The following is a 22186-nucleotide window of genomic DNA, read 5'->3' as shown; positions in this document are numbered from 1 at the left end:
GAGTGGGAGAGGGAGAAGCAGGCTTCCCGTGGAGCAGGGAGCCCGATGCGGGGATCGATCCCAGGACCCTGGGATCATGACCTCAGTGGAAGGCAGACGCTTAACGACTGAGCCACCCAGGCATCCCCGCAAAACTTATTTCTAAACATCTTTCAGTCTGCACAAAATTATGTGCTCTGAGTTTTCTCATATTTGCTTTTCCTGGACTTCTTGGCTTAGAAAAATGTGTGTCTCTGGAAGGGTACTACCTGAGAGCTGACAGTTCCAGTCTCGTTGGTTCGGCACAGTTGGCCTTATACTTGGCTGTACTTTGCATACAGCTGATTAGATACCTGGAGCAAACCATCACCAAGAAAGAAATAGAGGCAAAATTCATCAAGTTATGGCAAATTTGCTTGAGATGAAGAACCACCAAAAGAGCAGAAATCACTTTTATCTTACCTCATTGGAATTATATTCTTTTAGCATCTAAACAACAGCAATAGCAACAGAACAGTGCTTTGCTTTGTTTTTAAATATCTGATAAACATGAAACTTAAAAACTCTAATCCTGGGGCGCCTGGGTGGCTCAGTCGTTGGGCGTCTGCCTTCAGCTCAGGTCATGATCCCAGGGTCCTGGGATCGAGCCCCGCGTCGGGCTCCCTGCTTCACGGGAAGCCTGCTTCTCCCTCTCCCACTCCCCCTGCTTGTGTTCCCTCTCTCACTGTGTCTCTCTCTGTCAAATAAATAAGTAAAATCTTAAAAAAAAACAACTCTAATCCTAAACACCTTATAAATTATGATTCCTGTCTCCATACAAAAGAAATCCAATTTCAAATTTTGCTTTATTATTTTTTTTTAGGTAAGGTTTATTTATTTGTTTCTACCATTGCCATTAAAAGGAAACTATTTTTCCACTTAAAGACTAGCAGGAGAAAATACTTTTATGGCTGTCCTTTAAGAGAAGAAAGGATTCCTCGAACTAATCCCACAATTCCAAACAAGTAGCTCTAGGGATCCCCTCACCTACAGTCATGGCACGGGTACTCAGGTACCTCTGACTGGAGGCAAGGAGCTGCCCAGATTAGTGTAGATACAGATTCGGCGAGACCAGAATCCAGTTTCCTAAGACAAACACAAAGTTATGTGACACAGGGTTTTATGTTCCTTCCCCCAACTCCTGCCCCTGCTTCAAAGGTAGCCCATGGGGGTGCCTGGGTGGCTCAGTCGGTTAAGCGTCTGCCTTCGGCTCAGGTCATGATCCCTGAGGGGATGTGGGATCGAGCTTCTCCCTCTGTCCCTTCCCCCTGCTCCTGCCCTCTCTCTCTCTCTTTCTCTCTCTCAAATAAATAAATAAAATCTTAAAAAAAAAAAAAAAAAGATAGGGGCGCCTGGGTGGCTCAGTCAGTTAAGCGTCTGCCTTCGGCTCAGGTCATGACCCCAGGTTTCTGGGATCGAGCCCCGCATTGGGTTCCTTGCTCAGTGGGGAGCCTGCTTCTCTCTTTGCCTGCCGCTCCCCCTGCTTGTGCTCTCTCTCTCTCTCTGACAAATGAATAAATAAAATCTTTTTTTTTTTAAAGATTTTATTTATTTGACAGAGAGAGACACAGCGAGAGAGGGAACACAAGCAGGGGGAGTGGGAGAGGGAGAAGCAGGCTTCCCGCTGAGCAGGGAGCCTGACGCGGGGCTCGATCCCAGGACCCTGGGACCATGGAGCCACCCAGGGGCCTCTAAATAAAATCTTTTAATAAATAAATAAATAAATAAATAAATAAATAAATAAATAAATAAAAGGTAGCCCATGGACAATGTTCAAAATATAATGTAAAATAATTCTTCTTAACTGAAATTAGATACATGTATATATAGGTATATATAACTATATATACACACACATATGTGTTTATACAACATAGATAAAAACAGAAATACATATATAGACTGAAAGAAATATACCAAAATTCTTAGCTCCAGATTTGGTGATTATGGATTCTTTTTCTGTCTGTATTTCCCCACTTTTCTACAAGCTCAGGGGGAAAAAAGACAACCATCTGGTTCTAAAAATGGCTCTTTGGACTGACCTAGTCTCTCTGAACAGCACTACTTCTTCTTTTTTTTTTTTTTTTTTAAAGATTTTTATTTATTTGACAGAGAGAGATACAGCGAGAGAGGGAACACAAGCAGGGGGAGTGGAGAGGGAGAAGCAGGCCTCCTGCCGAGCAGGGAGCCCGATGCGGGGCTCGATCCCAGGACCCCGAGATCATGACCTGAGCCGAAGGCAGACGCCCAACGACTGAGCCACCCAGGCGCCCCAGCACTACTTCTTCTTATAAAAATTAGAGACAAAGTCCTTTGGCATAGTCCCAACAAGTTGAAGCCCACCCTCTCCCTCACAAGGGGGCAGGGATGCCTTCTCACCCCTTTGAGCCTAAGAAATGGTAAAAGTCCCATAGGTCTTACTTTGTGGCCTGGATCAAGCTAAACCGAGCCAGCAGCAGATCACAATACAGCTCCAGCATCTCCATGGCCTCCACAAGGTAGTCTTCTCGGATAATGTGCTCCACTCGGATCCGAGCTCGTTCATCTTTCCCAGCAGTCAGACAGTCAGCAATCTCTTTCCTTGCTTTCTGAGCCTGCTCGGCTGCAGCACGAAGCACGTGTATAGAGAAATGCATGTACAAAGTGGAGTTCATTGAATAAAAAAGGCAGGTTATATGATAGGGTGAAGCAGTGTTTTCATAAAAAAATAATAAAAAATATACACCGTATACGCATATATAAAGTTATTAGTGTTTTGCACTAGGTCAGTCGACAACACCAACATCACCTGGGAACCTGTTGGAAATGCAGATTCTTGGTGCCTACCCCAGAAATACTGAATCAGAAACTCTGGAAGTGAGCCCAGCAATCTGTGTTTGAACAAGCCCTCCAATTCTGACACGTGTTGAAGGCTAAGGACTACTGCTCTAGGGGGTGCTTTGACGAGTGGCCTTTGTTTTATCCTTTCGGGTTGCCTTGCTTTTCTAAAATGTCCCATAGTGAACATTTTTTTTTTAATAAAAAGATTATTTAAAGATTTTATTTATTTATTTGAGAGAGAGAAAGCACAAGCAGGGGTAGGGACAAAGGGACAAGCAGATTCCCCATTGAGTGCAGAGTCCCAAGTGGGGCTCGATCCCAGGATCCTGAGATCATGACCTTAGCCGAAGTCAGAGGCTTAACTGACTGAGCCACCCAGGCGCCCCCATAATAAAAAGATTATTTAAAAAAGAAGAATGCATGAAGTGCTTTGCATTTAAAAAAAACTGTCCTCAGGGACGCCTGGTTGGTTCAGTCAGTGGATCATGCAACTCCTGATCTCAGGGTTTTGGGCTCAAGCCCCGTGTTGGGTGTAGAGATTACTTAAAAACAAAATCTTAAAAAATAAAATAAAAAATAAGAAACTGTTTTCATATATACAGTTCCATTTGATCCCTGTAACACTTGTGTGAGGTTCATATAGTTATTTGAGTTTTACAGCGGAGAAAATTGAAATACTGAGAGGTTAAATTGCTTGCCCATGGTCACATGATTAGGAGTAACTGAATTAGAACGAGGCCAAATCTTCAGGCTGCAAGTTCCTATGCTTTTTCACCATAGTATGCCAATAAAATGAACAAGTAGAGTCATGCTGGGGAGGTAACAAATGTAACCTGTCCCAGGCCAATCCACTGAGATAAGTCTTACCACCTTGTTTTATCAACTGATGACTGAGCCTGGGGAAAGAGGCGTTTCACAAGTCAGGAAAACCTGAGCCTCCAAACTATGTAACCCGTCTGTTCACCGAGTTATGCTCACCTTCTAATCATGAACAGAGTTACTCTGTCATTGCAAGCAAATCTTGACATGAGACTACTTTTGAATCTGAAGTAAACACAAAGCTCAGGGCTTGAAAGGCTGCTTAGCCAAGTCCAAAGTAGGAAAATGTTCTCTGCTCTAGACATCATAGGGAAAAGAAATTACAATAGAACTGGACTTGTTTCAGATAAATAGTGAACTGTTGTTACACCACCACTAATATTGGCAAACATTTATTGTGTGCCCAGGTTATAGTTTGTGTTACAAATAGAACTCTGGAGTGATAGAAAGTCAAGATAAAAAAAAAAAAAAAAAGAGGGCGCCTGGGTGGCTCAGTTGGTTAAGCGACTGCCTTCGGCTCAGGTCATGATCCTGGAGTCCCGGGATCGAGTCCCGCATCGGGCTCCCTGCTCGGCAGGGAGTCTGCTTCTCCCTCTCCCGCTCCCCCCTCTTGTGCTCTTTCTCTCTCTCACTCTCTCTCTCAAATAAATAAATAAAATCTTTAAAAAAAAAAAAAAAGAAAGAAAGTCAAGATTACTGTCTCCCTTTAAAGAGGACTAAGTTTAGGTAAGACAGAGCTAATTTGCTTTACTTACCTCAAATCACTCCAGCACTCCAAGTTTACATTTCATTTGTAAAAAGAAGATATAATTTCTCTGGATAATTATATGTGTCACTGAATTGCCAGGATCAAATAAAAGGACACTTGGGCATGCAGTTTAAAATTTACAAGTTCTGGGGCACCTGGGTGGCTCAGTCATTAAGCATCTGTCTTTGGCTCAGGTCATGATCCCAGGGTCCTGGGATTGAGTCCCACATCGGGCTCCCTGCTCAGCGGGGAGCCTGCTTCTCCCTCTCCCACACCCCCTGCTTGTGTTCCCTCTCTCGCTGTGTCTCTCTCTATCAAATAAATAAATAAAATCTTAAAACAAAAATAATAATAAAAAATAAAATAAAATTCACAAGTTCTGTGTACACCACCAATGTCATCATCATGGTTCATGGTAACAATGATGGGTACCATTGGGTTTGCCTAAATCTTATTTGTTTAAGGTATTTTTCTTAGGCCCTAATTTTCTAAAGAATGCCCAAAAATCAATTTGGAAGTTAAAGTAATAGCTGCCTCTCCACCGACAGATCACAGTAATTCAAGAGTAAATAGTGCTATTTATGGGGCACTCAGAAAACTGCACACACAAGCAATACTTATTTTACCTGAACCCTCCTCATAATCAGAGATCATTGGTTTTTCAGTTTTTTGAGGGGTTAACAGCTCATGTGACCCACTGAAATGAGGAAAGAGCAAGAGGCAACAGAAAATAGGTTGGATTTAAAGAAAGAAGACAACACTTGTCAGCTACTACTCTAGCTCATGGGTATAACACTCACTACTTGAGCTGTCACCTGAGAGAAGAAATAGCTTTTTTTTTTTTTTTTTTTGGTGTGTTCAAAAACACGTAAGGAAGCCCTTCCAGAAAAATTTGCCCAGCAGCTCAAATTTAATAGCTACTGCCCATTTGAAAAGGCCTGACTAGATCAAGTTCTCTGATTTGGTGAAGAAGAGTCCAGTAATCTGGACATTGTTTTATATTTTAAGTCTTTGGAAACTTTTTTTTTAAATTAAACTTTTTATTTTGAGATCATCGTAGATTCATGTGCAGTTTGTGAGAAGTAATACAGAAAGATCCAGGGTTCCCTTTACTTAGTTTCATGCAGGGATCACATCTTACAAAACCAGAATACTGATATTGATACCATCAAGGTACAGAACAGTCTTTGCAAACTTTTAAGTGATTTGATCACTATAATCATCATTCCCACAAGTCAGGCACATTCCTTTGAATTCCAAAATCGCTAACTAACGTCTTAGGAGATCTCTGGGGTAGGGGAGGGTAGTGCTCAGTGATGAGAGGCAGCTTGTTGTGCTGTCTGGAGTATTTACTCACTTTTCCTTTTTTCCAGGAGTTTTAGGCGATTGACAACTAGTTGCAGGTTGACCTGAAGCCATCAGCTTGGAAGGCAGAAATGAACACCATTTCACCACAAGGCACAGCAGCTTGCAAATCACCTTGCTGAGCCAGTTTCGCAGAGCAAGAGTTATCAATGTCACGGGGGCATTAATCTAACCACATCTACTTTATTCATTCACTAGTCCCCTGTAAGGAATTCCTGGCTGCTCAGCAATGGCCTAAATGTATCTCCTTCTCTGTGGCCCAATTCCCCAGATAGGACTCTTACAATTCAAATAAGGGTTAGGTTTCCTTCAGTTTATTCCAATCGTCAGTGTTCTGACTGCAACTTTTCAGAGTTCTGCAGGAAGTTTCTGATAAAAATGAAAGCCTTTGGCAAGTGTCTGAGGAAGCAGACAGCAGATCGAGATTCCCCTCCCCAAACGATGTATTAGTCACTTATGGAGAAATTCCAAGACCTCCTTGTAAATAAAATATTAATGAATTTGAAAGGGAGATCCCCACTGGAATCTGGAGAGGGCACAGAACATTAAAAGCATGTGGAAATAAGGACACAGAATTGTTCAGAAAAGTAGATAGAATAGAAGCTTGAAAACTGCACATTTCTACATTTGGACATCTAGAAAAGCTTTTGAAAAATAATCTAATACCAGGCACCAACACATGTCTTGGGAAAGCTGAATCTGCCAAGTATTCCTAGAATTTCAACCTATACTTGAGATTGTTGTTTCTGCCATTGGCATACAAAGATAAAGTTCTCCCCTACAACGACACCTTTACATGCTGAGCAATACAAGCAAAAAGACATGACAGTATGAAAAAAACCACCTATTCCTCTTGTTATGACACACATGGTTCTCCAAATTACCAGCACTTCTCCCTGGTTTGATCCCTTAACGTCAAAAAAGAGTTGGGATAGTTGTCTGAACGTCCCCTGCCTGTACGACAGGTCTAGAAAAATCACCAATGAGGAACTAGACAACACAGAGAGCTGGTTTGAAACTAGTGCCTGATTAGGGAGAAGAAGAACCAGCTCAGCAGGGTTTTGTGGCCATTGTTGTTTTCCTCTCAACAGAGTAGCTCAAACTCTCCCATCACACAAATTCAATCTACACACATCAAAGGAATTCAGTGGGAATCCAAGGAAAGAGAAGAGGTAGACAAAACAGATGGAAGTATAACTTTTCAGTTCCAAAATGTCTCAAATACCTTTAAAAATCTCCTTTTACGGGGCAGGGATTTTTTTTTTTTTAATGAAAGAAATCTCCTTTCACTTTATCAGTTCTTAAAACTCCATGGAAATTAAACAAACAAATCTGGTGAAAGAAAATGAAGGAATTTTCAGATGAGAGAGACTGAAAACAGGTAACAAATAGGCAAAACTATGTAAGAATAGAAATGAGGAAATGGGAGCAAAAAAATAGCAAGGAGAGTCTCCCAGTTTGAGATATCTTTGTGAAATTTCATTCAACAACTATTTATTGAGCCAGTTACAATGAATATGACCCTGGGTTTACTTACTATAAATAACTTACATAGGGAATTATCCAGGTTCCAGAGAATAATACAGATTTTTGGAGAAATGAGGTAACTTTTAGTTATTTTAGTATCTTAAATCTAAAAGCTATGTTACTTATTACTAATACTCCTTTCAAACTGTCACTATGGAGCTTCCTACGTCAATATGTACAATCAAAGAAATGAAGATTGCTTGGAGTAGAGTTCTAGAAGAGAATACAGCAGAGATATGACCCACTCTTTTGGGACTGCCGAAAAGAGAACCTGGTTTTGGTTCCTACCAAACCAGGAAATCACCTGTGTCTCACCAATCAGAACATCCTGTTTTTTTTGTTTTTAAATCAGACACGCCTTTGCACTATATAATCATGTTAATGGCTGGTAGCCAAAAAATTCTTTTTGCTTGCATCTACCTGTGTCTGCTCTCTCAGTTTTGTCTGAAACACCAGCTCTCTGAGAGTGTATCTTAGTCTAGGAGGCAATGGATATCCTGGTTGATACAAGGGTCTCTATCTTGGCAGAGGTTTTTTTTTTTTTTTTTTTTAATTTATTGATATGGAAAAATTTGGCAAAGACAGCAGTATGTATATCATTTTCATTTAAAAAAAGAGTATGGGGGTGCCTGGGTGGCTCAGTTGGTTAAGCATCTACCTTATGATCCCAGGGTCCTGGGATTGAGTCTGGCATCAGGGAGCCTGCTTCTTCCTTTCCTGCTCCTCCTGCTTGTGCTCTCTCTCTCTCTCTCTGTCAAATAAATAAATAAAATCTTTAAAAATAAATAAATAAATAGGGCGCCTGGGTGGCTCAGTTGGTTGAGCGACTGCCTTCGGCTCAGGTCATGATCCTGGAGTCCCTGGATCGAGTCCCGCATCGGGCTCCCTGCTTGGCGGGGAGTCTGCTTCTCCCTCTGGCCCTCCCCCCTCTCATGTGCTCTCTCTCAAATAAATAAATAAAAAATCTTTAAAAATAAATAAATAAATAAATAGTATAGGCTTATCTATCTTGGCAGTTTTTTTTTTAATCTTGATAGTTTTAATTCCAATTTAGTGAGCTAAGCAATGGATTAGAAGCCAGAATGCCAGTTAGTGCTAAAACGGAATCACTGTGTGACCACAGGACTTCCTCCTTGGCCAAACTGAGAGAGAAGACGACTGTCATGATAATACTAATATCCTCGAAGCACAGCCCTCTGCTGATTTAGATGGCTACAGATCAGTAGCTTCACTGTTTCACACACTGGTGCAAGGTGTGTGTGTGGTGGCATTCAATGATTTTAATGATCCTTTGTGCCCATCCAGGTGAGAAAATACCAAAATTGAGGTCTACTGATTCCCTAGAAAGAATCTTAGAGACCATATACTTTACTTGTATTTTAACTTACTCATCTTAATATTTCTAAGATAATATTTTCATAAGAAATCCAAACAATAAGTCCCTTTTGTATCTTTTGGTCACCACCCAATGCCACTTTCCTCTCCTGAGATAACCGATGTTAACTAGTTGTTACATAGCCTTCCATTCCTTTTCTGTACTGATACATAAATATGTCTTCATATGTTACATGTGATTTTCACATTAAATACATGATATCACACTGTACATATTTGCTTATATTTTCACTTAAAATATTTATAGAGAGCTCTTTCATCTACATTTTACTCCCACCCCTTCATCTAATTTAAGTTCCTCATTTTGCAGAAGTGGAAACCTAAGTCTAAAGTAGTAAAATGATTTTCCTAAGGTCAGAGTAGGGACCAGAGCCCAGTCAGTATTTTTAAAATCAAACAAAAATCAATTGTTATTTAGTGAACAGAGTTTGCAGAAAGTGAAAGGGGAAAAATCCACTCAGATCCAATCTCTCTAATAGTTAAACTTATTTTTTTCCTCAGTTTAGCTTGTTTCTGTCTGTATGCAGAACTCCTTTTTTTACATAGTTGTAATCAAATCACAAATTCGACTGGTGTTCACTTTTTCACTTATGGTTAATCAGATGTTCATGTTACTCTGAAGTTGACTAGTTAATTGGCAATGAATGGTGACCTAATATTTGATCGAGTAGTCAAGCCCTCTTCCACTAAACTAAGCTCTTCCCACTGTACTGAACCCTTTCCTCTCATCCCTCAAGTTCCCACTACTTGTTTCACCTTCCCCTGGATCCTGGATCCTGTCCATTCTCATCCCCGTCAAAGTCATTTCTCAACTCAAAGAGCTCCCCCATCTCCACCCTGGGTCTCCAGGGCTATCTTTTTACTTTCCTGGACAGGGATCGCCTCGGGGATTCCGAGGTTCCCAAGAGGAGGCTTCACCTGTCAGGCCCCGGAAGTCCAGGAAATGAGGGTGGCTGTTGGCCACGCCCCAGCGCTCTGTTTGGGAACCCCCAGAATTTACTGGAGTAGAGAGATTGCAGGGGTCATGGTGGGGTCAGGGCGAGAGGGCAGGCCAACCTTCTTCACGTGACCCTGTTTCCCCCGGGGAGGAGTTCGTTTTCCCACCACAGGGGGCGCTGGGGCCGAGGGGCGAGGGGCTAGGGGCCGCCTCCCTCCCTTCCCGGGTACTTCTGGGCGTTGCTCTTGGGCCTAGGCGGTGACGCTATCTGCCCGCGACGGGGGCGGAACGCACTTGACGCCATCTCCGGGCGCCCGGCTTGGGGGGGCGCTGGGTGTGGGGCGGCTCCGGGGCCGGGGATGGCGGCGGCCGCGGTTGCGGCGGCTCCGGGACGAGCGGGAGGAGCCCGAGGAGCGCCGTGAGATGGGCCGGTGAGTGTCGCCGGGAGTGGGGGCAGCTGGGCCGGCCTCACTGAGGCCAAGCAGGCCTGGGCTCGCAGCTTAGGAGGAAGTGGCCCCCTGGAGCCCATTGCCCCGCCGGACCGGGGCCCGAGAACCGCGGACGGGGAGAGCGAAAGAGGCCGCGCCTAGAGTCCCGCGCGCTTTTCTCCGGCCCAGCCCAGAAGGCGGCCTCAGGCCCCGGCGCCCCCGTGGCTGTATCCCGGCGGACCGGGGTGTCCGAGTCTTCGGGGCGGGAAGGGGCCCCCAAACAAGGAAGCATCGCCTGTGGGGCCTTGTCCCTGTCCGTCTGCTTCAAGGATCGACTCCCCACCCCTAAACGTTAAATTCCCAATTTCGGGCCCTACCCTTGTTGCAGCAAGGATTGCAGGATCATGGGAAGCCATAACCCGTAGTCTCTTCCAAGCTCCACTCTTTGCTGGCGGGCGTACTTCTCGCCCTCACTGAATTTTGGGTTCAATCTCTTGATTCTGGGCTGTGACTAGCAGCTTTGGCAGCTCACCGGAACAGACTCCCTTCCCTGTTAGCTCGGTTAGGGTCACGAACTGCATCTTCCCTCTGAGAAGTCCTCATCGAGCCTCTCCTGAGGCCGAGGTTTCAGATTCCGAAATGTGTTTTGCGTTTTTGGACCCTGGTGGACAGGCTTGGCTCTTTGTTGTCATTCCCCCAGACCTCTTGCCTCTTTTATTTCTTTTATTCGACTGTGTTTGGCTAACCTAGAGGCAGGTTTTCCTTAAGGTTTTAGTTGCAGGAAGCAAAGATCAGGGATTGGAGATATGACCCCAATTTCTGTTGCAAACGGGGGAGAAAGCTAATTGCTTTTCAGTTACTGGAATTGCTGGCGAAGAAGGGATGCAAGACTTGTGCCCACTATGTAATTTGTGTTTATGGAACTGAGAATTTTTCTTTCCCCCTTGTTTTCCTGTCTCATCACCTTTTCTTGTGCATACACACCTTGCCAATCTTAAGAGAGAAATGTTGCTTCAGTTTGGTTAGAGGCTTGCAGTTCTGTAGGACTTGGACAGGAAAGTGGATAGTTTCTCAGAGTACTGGTCAGTACTGCTTTATCTGTTGTCAGAGATTAAGGCTCCATTCTTCAGTATTTGATGTTCCTGGCATGTGTAGATTCAGGTATTGATAATTTAGTGCGAGCTTTGTTTCCCCATTGTTAATAGCTACATGAGGACCCAGGCAGTATTTCATTTTCTGTCACACCTGATTCAACACTTGGTACGAAGTTGTCACTCAGAAGATTTTACACTCACACACAGGATCCTATTTTTTTACCCTGGAAATCTGTTAATAAGGCTTCCCCTTGAGTGACTCCCCCTTGACCTCTTTTTCTGCCCCAGAAACATAAATAATTGTTCTTTTTCCTCTAGTGCCACTTTTTTCATTTAAATAACCTCCATATCTGTGTTTTCATCAGCCCTGAATAAAGGTGAAACCCATGTAGTTGATTTTTCCAGCTTCCCATTGTTCACATGGGAATAATGTTGAATCTTCCATTTTTAGTTGCACATTTACCTGAAATTGGGATTGGAAGTAAATTTAACCTTTGGGGAATAAGTACAGGTAGAGAATGAAGAATATGATGTTAAGGAAAACAATGAAATTTGACACACATTGAAAAATTTTTTTCAGGGATGTCTTTCTACAAATTAGAGCTTAAGAGAGAGCTTTTTCTCTATTCAAATGCCTAGAAACTTGATAAATGTGCTGGTACCTCTGGAGCAGAACATGAGGCAGAGACTCATGGACTTTAATGTTTTTGTGGCTTTAGAATTACCTTGATGACACTGGGGAAGTGAGAGGCTAGACTCCTGCTTACTTTATTCCTATTTCTGTCTTCTAGGCTCCCAAGGCAGCGGGGAGGACACTGCTTCTTACTACAGCTGCTCAGAGGCACTACTGGAAGCTCAGGTAATAAAGGGAAATTTGGATACCTTGTTGCCAAAAAAAACCATCTGGGATTCAACAGTGGAAAAACAGAACAGTGTAATATCCAGATCCAAAGAACTGGAGCCTTGATTGGAAGAAATAGGTGACAAAGTTCATGCGTTGAAACGTTCAGACGAAAAGTGTACTTTATGACAATGGACAAAAGCATGTATGAGAGGTGACAGCAAGAGAAAGGAGGGAGAGAACTTTCTTATGAATCATAGAGACCCAGACAGGTTTGGAGGAATGGAACCAGAATTTAGGAAGTGGTGCCTAGAGCAGACCTATAGTGGAAAAGGAACCATTGGCAAAAGAAAGAGAATGAATGAAGAAAGTACATTGAAGATGGTTAATGAGAAGAAAAGAAGTCTTTCCAGACTAGGGTGGGAAGTCTTTGTGTGGTCAGGAGAGTTTTGTTGCTCTTTAGGGAAGAGGAGAAACAAATACATTGTAGAACACACTAGTACAATCACTTTCCCCATAGGGCGCAAGTTTGAATGTAGTATTTCATGGGGCAAAGAAGACGCTATTTTTCAGTGGCACCTGGGTCTTTGAGGTAGTGGTGATATGAGGCAAAGGAGGATGAGAGTTTAACCAGGCCTGGGGTGGGGGGATGGGGAAAGGTGAGATCATAACCTGAATTGGGCTGGGGAAAGGAAGCAAGGATGAGGTCATATATTGGAAAGAAGATAGCGTGGTAATCTTTGGTGACAAAAGGAGAAGCTCAGGAAAAAGAACCAGCAGCAACAACCATGTGGTCAAACCTTTTCAGGGAGAAGGCTGGGAAGAGTCAAGGTCCCCATCAGAGGCACACCTGATCATGAAGCTGTTGGTCTCTCTGGGGTTGTAGAGCCCACAGGTTGTTTACGCGTCGTTGAATGTTTGTTCCTGTAGCTCTCTTTGGTTTCCCTGACCGTTTCTTTCATGTCCTGGGCTGGATGAATGAGGGAAGGGTAGCATCCTTGTTTGCCCCTTTCTCATGCCTTTTTTTCCCAGCAGTCCCCTTTGTTACATCTTCCTCTGTGGGCACAGTTTCTGCTACTTCCTTTGACTTGGTTTGCCCCTAGGTTACTTTTCTTTGCTTCTGATTTGTTCCCTAGCAGATGTGGGCGCCCCCGCCAGCAGCAGAGAGGGGTGCAGGGGAGCCACAGAGAAGCCCCTTCTGATGTCCCAAGGAGCAAGCCGACCCCTTCCAGGCTCCAGGAACACCACAAAGCAATATGAAACCTGTTCATGAGAGGAGTCAGGAATGCCTTCCACCAAAGAAACGAGACCTCCCCGTGACCAGCGAGGATATGGGGAGAACTACCAGCTGCTCAACTAACCACACACCCTCCAGTGATGCCTCTGAATGGTCCCGGGGGGTTGTGGTGGCCGGGCAGAGCCAGGCAGGAGCCAGAGTCAGCCTGGGGGGTGATGGAGCTGAGGCCATCACTGGTCTGACGGTGGACCAGTATGGTATGCTGTATAAGGTGGCTGTGCCACCTGCTACCTTCTCCCCAACTGGCCTCCCATCTGTGGTGAATATGAACCCCTTGCCCCCCACATTCAATGTAGCGTCTTCACTGATTCAACATCCAGGAATCCACTATCCCCCAATCCACTATGCTCAACTCCCGTCCACCTCTCTGCAGTTTATCGGGTCTCCTTATAGCCTTCCCTATGCTGTGCCACCTAATTTCCTACCAAGTCCCCTCCTTTCTCCTTCTGCCAACCTCGCCACCTCTCACCTTCCACACTTTGTGCCATATGCCTCACTCCTGGCAGAAGGAGCCACTCCCCCTCCCCAGGCTTCATCCCCAGCCCACTCATTCAACAAAGCCCCTTCTGCCACCTCCCCACCTGGGCAGTTGCCACATCACTCGAGTACTCAGCCACTGGACCTTGCTCCAGGCCGGATGCCCGTTTATTATCAGATGTCCAGGCTACCTGCTGGGTACACTCTGCATGAAACCCCTCCAGCAGGTGCCAGCCCGATTCTTACCCCTCAGGAGGGCCAGTCTGCTCTGGAAGCAGCCGCTGCCAACGGACAGAGACAGCGAGAACGAAACTTAGTAAGACGGGAAAGTGAAGCCCTCGACTCCCCCAACAGCAAGAGTGAAGGCCAGGGACTGGTGCCAGTGGTAGAATGTGTGGTGGATGGACAGTTGTTTTCAGGTTCTCAGACTGCACGGGTAGAGGTGGCAGTGCCGGCACACCGAGGGACCCCAGACACCGACCTTGAGGTCCAGCGGGTGGTTGGCGCTTTAGCTTCTCAGGACTATCGTGTGGTGGCAGCTCAGAGGAAGGATGAGCCCAGCCCCCTCAACCTGTCGCATCATACCCCTGACCATCAGGGTGAAGGGCGAGGGTCAGCCAGGAACCCAGCAGAGATGGCCGAGAAAAATCAGGCCCGAGGGTTCTACCCTCAATCCCATCAGGAACCGGTGAAACATAGACCTTTACCCAAAGCAGTGGTTGTAGCTAATGGCAACCTGGTGCCCACTGGAACTGACCCAGGTCTGCTGTCTGTGGGCTCGGAGATCCTGGTGGCATCAAGTTTGGACATGCAGGCCAGAGCCACCTTCCCAGATAAGGAGCCAACGCCACCCCCCATTACCTCCTCCCACTTGCCCTCCCATTTCATGAAAGGCGCCATCATCCAGCTGGCTACAGGGGAGCTGAAGCGGGTGGAGGACCTCCAGACCCAGGACTTTGTGCGCAGTGCCGAAGTGAGCGGGGGGCTGAAGATTGACTCTAGCACGGTCGTGGACATTCAGGAGAGCCAGTGGCCTGGATTTGTCATGCTGCATTTTGTGGTTGGTGAGCAGCAGAGCAAAGTGAGCATCGAGGTGCCCCCCGAGCACCCCTTCTTTGTGTATGGCCAGGGCTGGTCCTCCTGCAGCCCTGGGCGGACTGCACAGCTCTTCTCTTTGCCCTGCCATCGGCTGCAGGTGGGAGATGTCTGCATCTCTATCAGTTTACAGAGCTTGAACAGTAACTCAGTTTCTCAGGCTAGCTGTGCTCCCCCAGGCCAGCTGGGTCTCCCCCGAGAAAGGCCTGAGAGGACAGTCTTGGGACCCAGAGAGCAATGTGACAGTGAGGGGAAGAGCCAGCCGTCAGGTGAGGGCTCCCAGATGGTAGAGCCCTCGCAGCCGGAGCCTGGTGCTCAGGCCTGCTGGCCAGCCCCAAGCTTCCAAAGATACAGCATGCAAGGGGAGGAGGCACGGGCTGCACTGCTCCGTCCCTCTTTCATTCCGCAGGAGGTAAAGCTGTCCATCGAAGGGCGTTCCAATGCAGGAAAATGAACCTCTCTCCCAGACCAGGACTGGGGCTTTACCCCAGAGCTGGGCCTCACCGTGAGCAGGCAGAGGATTTGCACATGCCGAGCAGGGAATGGCTCTCTTGGCAGTGAGATTGGGGGGAAAGAGGAGGCATAAAGGCAGCCTCCCAAGGCAGGGTCTGTTGCTCATTACCCCATGGCATCCTTTCAGGACAGCCCCAGAGGGTGCTGTGATGGGGAGCAGCGGGCCTGAGCCAAGGAAGGATGGGGGTGCACACAGGATAAGAAACATTCCAAATATCAGGGCCTCCCTGTTCTTTCCTCCCCATCCCTAGCTCCTGCAAGGGGAAAGTCGGGCTTTGGGGGCAGGTGGCAGAGGGAGGGAGCAAAGAAAGAGCCAAAAATGATGATCCACAGCTTATAGTAGCAGTTCAACTGTCTGAAGTTTTTTTCCTTTCTTTTTTGTGGTGGGAGGGCAGGAAGCCCCATGATTGGGATTAAGAGGGTTCCCACCCAGAACTCTTCTTTTGAGAGCTGTGCACTTTAAAGGGTGATTTTGTTACAGATGTCTGTGGGTTTGTGGGGAGGAGCACTCATCTACAGGACTGCTTGATCCTTGCTTCAGCCCTTTCCCATCTCCCCACCATTCCTCCCACAAGGCTTCTAGCACTGGGAGAAAGAGAAGCCCCTCCAGGGTTCAGAGTGAAGTACTGCGTTGGCGGGACCCAGTCGGGACTTTGGGAGAAAGACCTGATGGCCAGGTGACCGGTCTCTAGGCAGGGCTTCTGGAAAGGTAGCTGACTTAACAGAGCTCCTTGTACCCAGCATGCCAGACCTACTTCAAAATCGTACTGAATTTCTAGTTGGTAATGGTGACTTTTGAAAGAACCGGTGGACCTTTGTCCCTAGTCCCCTACTCTCCTCCTTTGTCTATGTTGTGCCTAAGTGCCTGCGCTGCCCCCACCCTTCTCCTGCCCTGTCCTGTGCATGGTGTCTTGACCTCGGCCTGATTTGTAGCTGCACTGCCTTCCCCTTCTGCAAAATTGTTTTTGTCCACTCTGATCAAGACCTCTAGTTTTTGGTGTGGAGGGGTCTCTCTGATTTCCTCTTCAGTTATATTCCCTGTTTTTCAAAACTCATAAAGAATCATGTCCCCTCCTCTTCTGCAGCTGAAGAGCTTGGTAGAGAAGCAAGAAGGGAACTGTGCCCTGGGTCAGGGCAAATACACCTGGCTAGGCAGTGCCCGTCCTGGTGTTTTTACACAGCCCCTCCCATCTTATTCCACTTCCTGTCAGCATTCAGGCTTCTCCCAGCCATCCCCTCCCACAGCCAGCTCTAAGGTTCTGGTATAGTCTTGATAAGTTTCCAGTCCCTGAAGTCTCCTAGATCTCATTTTGTGGTGGAGTGTTCCTCTGCAAAGAGCATTCTCAATCTTAGTTGCATTTACCCCGCCTTGTGTCTTAAGCCCACGTTTTCACAACTTTTAGCATCAGCTTGGCCTATGGGTTTCCACTGGGTATTGAGAATTAGGCTCCCCCACCAGCTTTTAGGTGGGTGGGTGGGTTTTTTGTTTGTTTTTCAGGGGTCTTCAGACTCTTGAAGCAACTCAGGGTATTGTCCACTCAGCTCTCTGGTGAGGCTTCTCCCAGTGTATGATCCTGGCATTTCATTTAGAAATGCACCTGAACTGGCCGAGGCCTTGCCTGTCATCAGGAGTCCCAAACCTCTGAGGTCTGATCTCTGCTCTGTCAAGGACTTCAGGCAAGTCTTGTGACCTCTCGCTCTTTCACTTCCTCCCCAGCTGCCAAATGGGGATAAATAATCTTACCTACCTCCTGGGGGGAGGGGGAGTTCTGAGAATGGAGTCATTCTTAGTGTTCAGGTGCTAAAGGTTGTTCTCCTGGGGAACAAAGTGACTGAGACCGGCTTGTTTGCTACAAGCCCTACACGCCACTGTTTCATTCCTAGAGAGCAGTCAGTCAGGTTTTAGAGGCCCATCCAAAGGAAGCTGCTGACCTGACTGTGAGTACTTAAGTCTCTGGGTCACCTCAGAACCAAACACCAACTCTGGTGAACACTCAACCTTGGATGCGTTTGGGATCCTCACCTTTCCCTTCTCTGTCCCCCATTTTCTCTGAATGCTGCTTTCTCTGGCTTGTTTCCTACAGGGGGTGCCGATGGGGCTAAGTCTTGAGGAACCCTCTCCAATGACAGCCCTGGGAGAAGGCCACATCTCTGGCTGTTCTGTGATCAGCTCATTCCTAGGGATTATTGTTTGCACGGGTTTCTCAGAAACCTCCTTCCTCATAGGAAGGCTCACCAACTGAAGACAGTGGCATGCACACAGTAGACACTCAAGAAGTGTCCACCAAGGACACCAGTTAAGCTTCCCCCTGGTGGGAGCAAACTTATGTCCAACCAGAGATAGTAGTTTAAACCAAGTGACCCTCCACTTCCCAGCCTGGTAATTTCCACTTAATCCTGGAAAGAGGACATCTTGTGCACGTTGGCAGGTTGGGCTCTGACTTTGCTGCTGCTGTTCCTCTTCTGTCTCTTGCCTGTGAAGGAATAGCCGCAGCTCTTCTAGTACCATGCCATGTGTACATAATATATGAATGCTCCGTTTGCGAAGCTGCAGAGGTGTCTTTTGTAAAGTATGGGCTCCCAGGAACTGAAGCTCTGTGCTCTCAATCTTGGTCAGAGCTGTGGCATTCCGCTTGTCTTTTCCCTCCGGTTCAGTCTTTTCTTTCAGGTATGAGAAATGAGAGGAGCCTCTGGTGGTCTGTTCTTCCTTAAAGGAATTTCCTAAGTTGGCAAGAGACCTAAGAGTGGTTTTGAGATAGTGAGCATTTTAGTGGGAAGCTGTCAGCTTTTTGGGAAATGGGCAATTGAAGAAGGCCAGCGCCGCTCCCTTATCAGTGGTAGGAAATTCCCAGAGTTTAGGAATAGAAAGGAGGACCGCTAACTCTGGCACTAACCGGGAATGCCTATACCAGTTTGGGATAGAGTGATCAGGTAAAGGACGGGTAATACATCCAAGTCTTGGATCATCGTTCCTCTCAAGATGTATATGGTGTACATGGTGGGGGGCATGGAGGGTGGTGGCATGGGGGAAGGGGATTCAGAGCTGAATACTTATACCCAAGGGGAGGGGCCCTAGCAGATCTGGACTGACCCTTCTGCAGTCTTGGTCCCAGTCAGTCATAACACCAAGGGCTTTGCTCTGTGCTGCTTTGCTACTGCTGCTGTCTGCTCACTGTCCTGCCTGCTACCTTTGTAGCGCCCTGCCCTTCCCTGTCTGACCATATGGAGGAAATCCAGGCATCCTGTCCATTCTTACTGTGCAACTGTTACTTTATAGCAAAGTCACGTTGAATAGGGATAGTATGAAATGCTGCTGGTGGGCTGGTGAACCCAAAGGGATGTGGCTTCAGTGCTTGTTGGGAGCCCTTAGGCTCCAGATATCTGTCTTGAGGGAGAAGCAAACAGGTCTTATTAGTGGGCGTTTTCTATGTATTAACTGCTTTCCTTTGTGGTATGTTATATCCTGTTTTTAAAAATAAGTGATGGGGAACCAGGTTAGGGCCTTTGCCAGCATCCTAGGGAGGGTCCATCTAGCTCTAGTTATGTTGGTTCTGGGACTGAAGAGGGTTTGAAGTTTGACCGAAATAGCCCCTCAGTGGGGTTTAGTTTTATTTTTACCAGTGGACATCATAGGAGATAAACAGGGTGGTGTATGATTTAAACCTGCAACATGCATGCACATTGGAGAGTTGAATGATCACACTGGAGGTGAAAGGTGGACATGGGCTGACTGGGAAAGGGCCTGGGTCCTTTGGAGTAAAGACACCTGATTAACTGAATTGGCCATGGAGATTAGGTCACAGTCTTAAGAGCAAAGTAAATTGGGTAGAGGCCAAGTTTTAGGGAGACTTCCTGGCCTCCTAGGGCTAAGTTTACTAAACCACACTGAAGCTACAATACTTTCCAGATGGGAAAAAGTGTACACTACAGTTGAAGAGCTGGACTGTGCAAGGTTGGATGTTGACCAGGAACCTATTAGCCCTTTGCTGGGAAGCCTTCACCGTCCAGCTTCCCTGGGCTAGAGAAGGCCTCCCACATTATGCAATAATAAAATAAGCATCTGGGTCTTTGCAGCTATCAGTTGCTCTTTCAACTCTAGGGTCCATCTTTGGGCCAGAAGCCTGATATGGGCCCAGGATGACACTGGCCCTCGAGATGCTAGAGTCGACTGCACTCTCTCCTTACCTGCAGACTATGCACAGTGCCTGGGGTGGAAGGAGGAGAGGTGGTGCGGTTTGCCCTGCTGAGCCTCCCCAGCAGGAACAGTAGTAATAAATGCACTTTTCACACTAAGGTTTCTTTATTAGTTCTCCCGTTAAGCCTAGATCCTCCCCCAGTAGGTTGCAAACTCAAAGTCTGTGTGATCCCAAAGCCATTCTACTGCAAATGCCCAGCAGTGAAGATGGCCTCAAATTGGGTTCCTGTCTACAGTGTGTGTATGGCAGCAGCCCATGTGCCTTTACCTATTGTCAAACTTGCATTTATTTGTCTTTATGACTGTCACGGGGACTGAGGTTCTTCAGAGAGCGAGCTGGTGACACCGTGGTTTTACACCCACTCCCTGGACAGGGAGTTTGCACGTAGTTGTGAGCTGTGAGTGGTTAGTGCATTGCTGGTATTGCTGAAGGCGGGGTTCATCCCTTATTTGCTTGATACTCACACTCGAGAGAATACAGATTGTGCTGGGAAGAGACTGACTGTACTCGTGGCAAACTTGAAGTATTAAAATAAGGCTGTCCCCTACAACCTTCCTAGTCACACACAGGATCCCTGTAGCCAAAACAGTATATGTTCCAGCCGCAGAGAGCAGACTGCTCTCAGCTTGCACAGCACCTTAGGGGAGGGAAGAAAATATGGATAGGGAATGGGGTGGAGAAAGGAAAGTGGGAATGTTGCCATCAGGTGGCTTTAGGGTCCTGAGGAGTAAAGAAGGACGGCACTGGGGAGGTCTGGATGGATCTGATTTGTGTAGGAGTTCCCTGTAGATAAATTACTGATCCCCCAACTACTATCCCCAGTATGTAATGGCTGAATTAATATGTAATCAACTGCATTGTATCTAAAGCCTTAGAACTAGTCAGGTGCTCCCCCCACCCAGTACCATTTCTTACCCTCTAATCCTACCTGATCTTTAACAAAGCATTAATAATTCTAAGGATAATCTCTATTTTGTTGTGCTTTTTTGTAACTGTTTTAAATAAATCAATTTGTACTGTATATTTGTACTTTTGTGAGATCCTTTTTGCTGTTTTACCATTTTAAGTCTCTGTACTTGGCTACACACAGATTGTATTTTTATTGTTAATGCTCTTCTTATGGATACCTGCATTTAACTTGTGGACTATGTAAACACAATATATATCAATATCTATATATCTATATATCTATCTATATAAACTACTAGCTTTTCCTTTTGGTGTTTGCGCCTTCTTCTTATCCCAGCCTTAGATGGTGGCTGTTGGGTGGGGGATAGAAGCCCTTCATGGGAGAGCTTGTAATGGCTAATAGTGCCCATCTTTACGTGGTGGGCTCTGGGCAGATCTGCACGTTCTGGTGGTGTGTATTTCAGTGACCCAGAAGTCTACCTGTAGACATAGATACTAGCACAATCAATCACAAGGACTTGTAGATGTCCTCACTGCTGGCCTTTTCTCCAATGCTTTTCTTTCCCCAGGAATGCTTCCAGAAATTGTTGGAATACATCAGCTGCAATCATAGCTACTGCTTCTAAACTAGAAAGCTTGCCAGTAGTAAGAGGCGAAACACTCAGATACAGGATTGTGACTCGGATACATTTATTGAGCACTTACTAGGTGCCACAAACCATCCTAAGTTACATATATTAATAATTATATATATTAATACATGTTTATATATTATATATATTAATTATATATTAATAGTCATTTGTTGCTTATACTATTATTTCCATATTGTGTTTGGGGAAACCAAGACAGGGTAAGTAACTTGCCCAAAGTTAGTTTTTAAATGGCAGTGCAGCATTTTAAATCTAGGCATTGGGCTCCTGAGTTTGTATTAACTCCTAGTTTGCTGTGAAAATTAAATGAGATAATCCATGTAAAGTGCTCAGAATAATCTTTGACACATAGTGAGTGCTCAACAATTTTGAGGCATCCCAAGTAGGACTTCAGTATGGAGCTCTGTGAGAGACATTTGACGCAATTAAGTACTTTCCTTCAAATGTCCAGTACTTTGGAATAAGATTAAAATTTTTGTGTTCCCAGAACAGAAATATTTCAGCCTGCCTGGTAGGAATTAACCCTAGTTTGATGGTGGGAAGGGGGTCAGTTAACACTATTAAATAGCCTTAAGCCTATGGAGGTCGGAGAGAGTCCCAAGTTTCCTTGTTATGATATTGGAAGAGGTCCACATTCCTGGCATAGTTATTTCTCTGGCTATAACTTAACTAGGGCACTTCCTTCTGGACCTCAAGATCTATAATTATCTAAACTGTACACAACCTTTGGTGCAGGCTAAGGAAAGTTCTGTACTTGTTCTGTACCATCACAGACACTTTTTAGAAATGACCTCAGCTCTTGTCTCCTCCTTGGTTTGGCAGACATACAAACTGGTCATTTTGCTCTGGCTTTGACCACTGTCAACTTGAGCTCTCATCTCACCTTAATTCTGGATTTTTCTCAATGGGTGTTAACCTACCTTGGCTCTGGGACATAAATAAGAAGATGGATCATCTCTTCTTTCAAACGAGTTCCTTGGTGCTATAGACCTTAATATTAGAGCTATTTCTATGAACATATTCCTAAATGAAGGTGACTGCTGTCTAGGATAGA

General features: G+C 45.8%; 1 protein-coding gene and 1 long non-coding RNA gene across 3 annotated transcripts; one reads left to right on the top strand and one right to left on the bottom strand.

The window, feature by feature from the left end:
• Positions 1-2587: 2587 nt before the first annotated feature.
• Positions 2588-9762, bottom strand: LOC110592233. Its single transcript, XR_002481089.1, has 3 exons — positions 9749-9762; positions 5763-5827; positions 2588-2620 (listed from the first exon to the last, which is right to left on the bottom strand). It is a non-coding gene; the product is annotated as an uncharacterized LOC110592233 (long non-coding RNA).
• Positions 9763-9963: 201 nt separating this feature from the next.
• On the top strand, positions 9964-20784 carry ATXN1L (ataxin 1 like). Of its 2 annotated transcripts, none has more exons than XM_021705715.1 (3): positions 9964-10060; positions 11943-12010; positions 13132-20784. In XM_021705715.1, exon 3 carries the CDS (start codon positions 13249-13251, stop codon positions 15313-15315), a length of 2067 nt encoding a protein of 688 aa, XP_021561390.1. In that variant the 5' UTR covers positions 9964-10060; positions 11943-12010; positions 13132-13248; the 3' UTR covers positions 15316-20784. The 2 variants fall into 2 exon arrangements, with proteins under 2 accessions (XP_021561390.1, XP_044778191.1); XM_044922256.1 differs by having other exon boundaries at positions 13129-20784.
• Positions 20785-22186: the final 1402 nt, after the last annotated feature.

Source organism: Neomonachus schauinslandi, chromosome 16 (genome assembly GCF_002201575.2).
Source record: "Neomonachus schauinslandi chromosome 16, ASM220157v2, whole genome shotgun sequence".
NCBI lineage: Eukaryota > Metazoa > Chordata > Mammalia > Carnivora > Phocidae > Neomonachus > Neomonachus schauinslandi.
The sequence above is the reverse complement of the archived record's forward strand: the minus strand, read 5'-3'. Positions and strand labels throughout refer to the sequence as shown.

Excerpts from the sequence above, each read along its gene's own strand:
- ATXN1L (XM_021705715.1), top strand. The coding sequence starts at position 13,249 with ATGAAACCTGTTCATGAGAGGAGTCAGGAATGCCTTCCACCAAAGAAA.